Source organism: Perognathus longimembris, unplaced genomic scaffold (genome assembly GCF_023159225.1).
Source record: "Perognathus longimembris pacificus isolate PPM17 unplaced genomic scaffold, ASM2315922v1 HiC_scaffold_97, whole genome shotgun sequence".
Taxonomy (NCBI): Eukaryota; Metazoa; Chordata; class Mammalia; order Rodentia; family Heteromyidae; genus Perognathus; species Perognathus longimembris.
The window spans coordinates 9028-16378 of record NW_025962076.1 but is presented as its reverse complement, the minus strand read 5'-3'; the positions used below and the strand labels follow the sequence as shown (position 1 = coordinate 16378).

At 39.8% G+C, this 7351-nt stretch overlaps 1 protein-coding gene across 1 annotated transcript; it reads left to right on the top strand.

Annotated features, from left to right (window-relative positions):
- The first annotated feature begins 986 nt into the window (after positions 1-986).
- LOC125345647 (cytochrome c oxidase subunit 2-like) lies at positions 987-1807 on the top strand. The gene is given in 1 exon segment (XM_048337700.1): positions 987-1807. A coding segment is annotated over 1 exon segment (666 nt). The 5' UTR covers positions 987-1126; the 3' UTR covers positions 1793-1807.
- The last annotated feature ends 5544 nt before the right edge of the window (positions 1808-7351 follow it).

Below are 7351 nucleotides of genomic sequence, written 5' to 3'. Positions count from 1 at the left end.
TTCTAATTACAGCAGTATTATTACTACTATCCCTACCTGTCCTAGCTGCCGGTATCACTATGCTGCTCACTGACCGAAATCTTAACACAACATTTTTTGACCCTGCTGGAGGTGGAGACCCTATCCTATACCAACACCTATTCTGATTCTTTGGTCACCCAGAGGTTTACATTCTAATTTTACCTGGCTTTGGCATTATTTCTCATATTGTAACATATTATTCAGGCAAAAAAGAACCCTTCGGCTATATGGGTATAGTCTGGGCTATAATATCCATTGGATTTTTAGGATTTATCGTATGGGCCCATCATATATTTACCGTAGGAATAGACGTGGATACACGAGCCTACTTTACATCTGCCACAATAATCACTGCTATTCCAACAGGAGTAAAGGTTTTCAGCTGATTAGCTACCCTTCATGTTGGAAATATTAAATGATCCCCAGCCATACTATGGTCCCTGGGCTTTATTTTCCTATTTACAGCAGGAGGACTAACCGGTATTGTATTATCTAATTCTTCTCTAGACATTGTCCTACATGATACCTATTATGTAGTTGCCCACTTTCACTATGTTCTATCAATAGGGGCTGTATTCGCTATCATAGGTGGGTTCGTCCACTGATTCCCTCTATTCACAGGCTACACTCTTAATGATATATGAGCCAAAATCCATTTTACAATTATATTTATTGGCGTCAACCTAACATTTTTCCCCCAACATTTCCTTGGTCTAGCAGGAATGCCACGACGATACTCAGACTACCCAGATGCCTACACGACATGAAACGCCGTGTCATCAATAGGATCATTTATCTCTTTAACCGCAGTAATCCTCATAGTATTCATGATCTGAGAGGCTTTCGCCTCCAAACGTGAAGCTAAATATGTTGAACTCACCTCAACCAACCTAGAATGAATTCACGGATGTCCCCCACCTTTCCACACATTTGAAGAACCTGCCTTCGTGAAGTCTTCACACTAAGAAAGGAAGGATTTGAACCCCCTAAAACTGGTTTCAAGCCAGCCTCATACACCATTATGTCTTTCTCAATAAGATATTAGTAAAATAACTTTACATAACTTTGTCAAGGTTAAATCATAAGTGAAACTCATATATCTTACATGGCATACCCTCTCCAACTTGGCCTACAGGATGCCACCTCTCCTATTATAGAGGAAGTTACTAGCTTCCATGACCACACGCTAATAATCGTTTTTCTTATCAGTACATTAGTACTATATATCATTTCTCTTATACTTACTACCAAATTAACCCACACCAGTACCATAGACGCCCAAGAGGTAGAAACAATCTGGACTATTCTTCCAGCCATTATCCTTATTATGATTGCTCTTCCCTCACTACGCGTTCTATACATAATAGACGAAATTAACAATCCAGTCCTAACAGTAAAAACTATAGGACACCAATGGTACTGAAGCTATGAATACACAGACTATGAGGATTTAACATTTGATTCATACATAGTCAATACACCAGACTTAAAACCAGGGGATCTTCGTCTACTTGAGGTTGACAATCGGGTTGTTCTCCCTATGGAACTCCCCATTTGCATACTAATTTCATCGGAAGATGTTCTTCACTCTTGGGCGGTTCCATCTTTAGGTTTAAAAACAGATGCTATTCCAGGCCGCCTAAACCAAGCAACAGTATCATCTTCCCGACCAGGCCTATTCTACGGACAATGCTCTGAAATCTGTGGCTCTAACCACAGCTTCATGCCTATCGTCCTGGAGATGGTTCCACTAAAATGTTTTGAGGCCTGATCAACATCAATGTAGACACCATTGTGAAGCTACCTTAGCATTAACCTTTTAAGTTAAAGATAGAATTAAATAATTCCACAATGAAAATGCCTCAATTAAATACCGCACCATGATTTATAGTAATTTTTGGGACTTTAATTACCCTATTTATTATTTTTCAACTAAAAATCAAAAACTTTAATACCTATTATCCTCCTTCGACTAAACCCTCCAGCACACTCAAAGTAACCTCCCCTTGAGAATCTAAATGAACGAAAATTTATTCTCCCCTTTCATTGTCCCATCATTCTTAGGCCTCCCTCTGGTTATTATTATCATCATCTTGCCCTCAATCATATTTCCTTCCCCAAAACGTTTAATTAGCAACCGTTACACAACATTCCAGACATGACTAATCCAACTAGTAACTAAACAAATAATGCTAACCCACTCAACCAAAGGACGGTCCTGAGCTCTCATATTAATCTCCACCATCTCCTTTATTGCCTCCACCAACCTGCTAGGCCTAATACCTCACTCATTTACCCCTACCACTCAACTATCAATAAACCTAGCCATGGCTATCCCCCTATGGGCCGGAGCTGTATTCCTAGGGTTCCGATACAAAACTAAATCTTCCTTAGCCCACTTTCTTCCCCAAGGTACCCCATTACCTCTAATCCCCATACTAATTATTATTGAAACAATCAGCCTATTTATTCAACCCATTGCCTTAGCCGTACGGCTGACAACTAATATCACAGCTGGCCACCTATTAATCCACTTAATCAGTGGAGCAACCTTGGCAATAATAACTTTAAGTCCCCCTGCCTCCTTGTTATCATTAACAGTACTAACACTCCTTACCGTACTTGAACTAGCCGTAGCCATTATTCAGGCCTATGTATTTACCCTGCTAGTTAGCCTATATTTACATGATAACACATAAGGACTCATAGTTAATCCTAGCCCATGACCACTGACAGGAGCCCTATCCGCCCTCCTCCTAACCTCCGGTATTATCATATGATTTCCCTTTAAAATAATTACTCTTCTAATTATTGGGATACTTACCAATATACTTACTATATACCAATGATGACGAGACATCATCCGAGAAGGAACATTCCAAGGCCACCATACTCCTGTTGTACAAAAAAGGCCTTCGCTACGGTATAGTCCTATTCATTATCTCCGAAGTCTTTTTCTTCGCAGGCTTTTTCTGAGCATTTTACCACTCAAGCCTAGCCCCCACACCAGAACTGGGGGGTTGCTGGCCCCCTGCAGGTATCATCCCCCTTAATGCACTAGAAGTCCCTCTACTTAATACCTCTGCCCTCCTAGCCTCAGGAGTGTCTATCACATGAGCTCACCATAGTCTAAAAGAAGGAAATCGATCCCACACATCTCAAGCCCTTGCCATCACTATCGCCCTAGGAATCTACTTTACAATCCTTCAAGCATTTGAATACATAGAAGCATCCTTCACTATTGCCGATGGAGTCTATGGATCCACTTTCTTTGTAGCAACAGGATTCCATGGCCTCCACGTCATAATTGGTACTACCTTCCTAATTGTCTGTCTCATCGCCATACACTATACCACTTTACATCAACCCACCACTTTGGCTTCGAAGCAGCAGCTTGATATTGACACTTCGTAGATGTAGTATGACTATTCCTTTACATCTCAATTTATTGATGAGGTTCATATTCTTTTAGTACAAGCAGTATATCTGACTTCCAATCAGAAGACTTTGGTATAACTCAAAAAAGAATAATAAATCTAATTATTGCCTTAAGCATTAACCTAACCCTAGCCAGCCTCTTAACTATAATTGCATTTTGAATCCCCCAAATAAACCTATATTCAGAAAAAGTAAGCCCCTACGAGTGTGGTTTTGATCCAATTAGTTCAGCCCGCCTACCATTTTCAATAAAATTCTTCTTAGTAGCTATTACTAAGATCTTACTGCTTTGCAGAGAGTCCCTGATCCAATTAGAAATTTTGGTGGTGTGAGGAGACACACGAGGATGTACTTTTGGTTGGTGGAAGAGTTTAAAGTATTCTGGCTTACCATTTCTTGAAAAGGCTGTGCTTTTCTATCCAATTATTTTGTCTTAATTATAAAAAACCAAGGTGTCATAGGTGTATATGTTGACTTCTCTGTCTTCAATCACATTTTCTTGATTTTTGAAATTTGTTGTACCAGGACCAAAAAGATTTTCAACCTGAAGCTTCCAAAAGTTTGAAAGTAGATATTAACATAACTCCAGCACTGTTCTTCCTGCTATGGAGTGTTTTGGCATCAACAAACTAAATTATCCTCGATGTTCAGATATTCCAGTTTCTAGAAAAGCTGAACGCAAAATCCACTGAGAAAAGAGCCACTCTCATTTAATGACACAATACTTTTACTTTTGCTTTCTACAGAGAAACATTTGGTAAAGGGGACTTTCAAACAACGGACCCTTGTACATGTTGAACCACTGTCCTAAAATCTGACCCAATACTCCGTTACACATCCAAGGTATGGAAAATTACTCTATTCTTTCTTGCCATGTACCAGAGTTTAAATGGAAGGAAGTGGAACTCTCCACAAGAATGCTATGAAATTCATGTGATGTCACTCAATAGCATTTTCTGTCATTTGGAAAAGCTGTAGGAAATAGGATCATGCCAGACAATCCTGAATTGTTTATCAATTACCTCAATATTCTGCCAAGTAATTATGTTGTGGTGTAGATTACATGTAGATAGGTAGATACAAAGAGAAACTGACAGATAAATCTATACATACGTAGAAAGCCTTTTTACCTTTCTACATTAAAATATTTTTTACAAGTAGCTACCAGAGTTTCCCAACAATATTTACCTTACACTTTGTGGTCGATATGAAATTTGTTTGAACAAATCAAAATCTGCTATCTGCTATGTGCTATATGCTATGTGCTATGTGCTATCTGCTATGTGTGCTATGTTGTTGCTGGTTGGAATATTCTGTAGATGTCGGTTAAGTCTAGTTGATATACGCAGGGTTTTAGTTCTGTGGTTTCTTTGTTCACTTTTTGGTGTGTTGATCTGTCCAAAGGTGATAGTGGAGTGTTAAATTCCCCAGTTATCAATATGATTGAGTCTGTGAATGATTTTCGAGTCAGTAGTGTTCGGTTGGGTCGTCCTGTATTTGGTGTGTAGATATATAGGATGGTTATATCCTCCTGTAGTAGAGATCCCTTTATTAGAATGAAGTAACCTTCTTTGTTTCTTTTTTAATGTTTTTAATTTGAAGTCAATTTTATCTGATACTAGGATTGCAATGCCAGCCTGTTTATAGGGGCCATTGGATTGACAGACTTGATTCCAGCCTTTCACTTTTATGAGATGTTTACTTTTTTTTATTTTTTTGGCCAGTCCTGGGCCTTGGACTCAGGGCCGGAGCACTGTCCCTGGCTTCTTCCCGCTCAAGGCTAGGACTCTGCCACTTGAGCCACAGCGCCGCTTCTGGCCGTTTTCTGTATATGTGGTGCTGGGGAATCGAACCTAGGGCCTCGTGTATCCGAGGCAGGCACTCTTGCCACTAGGCTATATCCGCAGCCCGAGATGTTTACTTTTGCTGGATAGATGTGTGAGCACCGTGAAGACCTCATGCATACCTTACCAGGCTTTGTTGTGTAAATCTTTGACGTTAACAATTATATACAGATACCTTGAATACCTGTACATAATATGAGATTGGTGTTCCTGAAGAATACAATTTTGATATAACAACAAATCCTGCACCCTGTACTCAGTAGTTATGTATTTACTGTTACAATCATATGAGTAACTTTTGTTACTGTATTAGGTTCTTATTGGACTGGCAGGCTTTGTCTTTGATCCCATTTGATTCACTCGGTTTGAGCAGGGATACCCTCTACCCAATAACGTGAGGACAATGGAATCTGGAGTTCCTGTAAGTAAGGAGGGTCAGTTAGCGGCAGTGAAGAGAATAGAGTAAAATATTATGGGGGAGGGTCATGATTTTGGTTTAATTACAGTGACGTGGATATGTGGAGAATAGTAGAATTGGTAGAAAGAAGTAGTTTAAAAAGATAGACAATTCATTTAACAGAGAAGAGTGGAGGTGTTATTCCTAGGAAAGTATTTTTAAAGAAAGAGAATGTGAAGAGGAAAATAAAGAAAAAATAGTGGAAGACAAATGCAGAAAACAGAGAAAATTTATTTTTAAAAAGAAAAAAACCCCAGAAAATCAAACAAGCAAAACAATTTTTTGCTAAAAACAAACAGGTAAAAAAGGAATATAAAAACCAAATGACATTTCAGAAATGGGAAAAAACACAATAAAAGCATAAAAAAAACTTGGAAAAGAAAATGGAGTCTTCCTTGTTTGGATGGGCTTTATAGTCTCCGGTTTCCTTGCGATGGTCAGCAGTATATTTTGCTGCTTGCCACGTTTGACTTGCTTTCAGTTTCTGGGGGTGGATCTACTTTGAACTGCATCCCTTGTTGTTGAGATCCTGGGTCGCTCTGGTTCACACAGCTTGCTAGTGGGATTTCGGTATCCTCTGTGGATAGGGCACATGCACAGTTTTGGGAACCCTGGCCCAATACTCTGCTGTGGGGCCATTGCTTTCACTTTCAATTTAGAAATTTCAACAGTCAAGACGTTGCACCTCTCGCTGAGTCATGGCCAAGGATGACCCTCCTACCTGGGCAGGGGTCTTTCTCCTGGCCAGAGCTAGCTCTCCCTGATTGGTCCCTCTTGCCTTTTTCAAAGATGGCCCATTCATCCTTGCTTTCTGAAGGCCTACTTTTGTTCCAGTCTGGTCTGAAACCTATGACAGTGACAAAGATGGCACTTTGCTAGAGCAATGGTGGAAGGGCTAATCTCCAGATACACCTTCACGGGCACGAGTCAGGATTTCTTTATAGAGGTACTCACACTTTCTTTGCTATTTCAGCCTTTGGGTGCTCAGTCTGCAATCCAGGTCTGTCTGCTGTTGTCTGGAGGATTTTGTCCTGGTTGCTGTTGTGTGCTTTAGGTGCATGGAGTATGGGGAAATGTGTGGGCGCCAGCACTGGCATGTTGGTGCACCACCAACTGGAACAAAAATCTGTGTTTTCAGGCCAGCAAAGTATATTTTTTCTTCCTGGCCAATATCGCTGTACTGTTATAACTTACTTGGGCTGTCTTCTAGGAATAAGATTTTCTCTGGTGGGGCAAAACTGTAATGTCAAAATGTGATTACCTAGGGCTCTGCTGCTACTCTGGCATCTTCTCAGAAGTGAATTGGAAATCCTTCATGATTCTGCTTTGATAAGATTGAAGACGTGGAATAATGTCGATACTCTTGTATTTTCTGAAACTCTGTCCATGGCCAATGTAAGTATATATTTTGGAGGATGCTACACTTGATGCTTAGAAGAATCTGTTTTTGATAGCTGTATGTTGAAAACCTTTGAATAAGTCTGTTACATTCATGTGGAAAATGGATGTACTTCTACACTATCTGTAATCTTATCTGAGTATTTTGGAAACCGTGTATACTGGTATTAGAATTAGGAAATTGAAAGGGAAT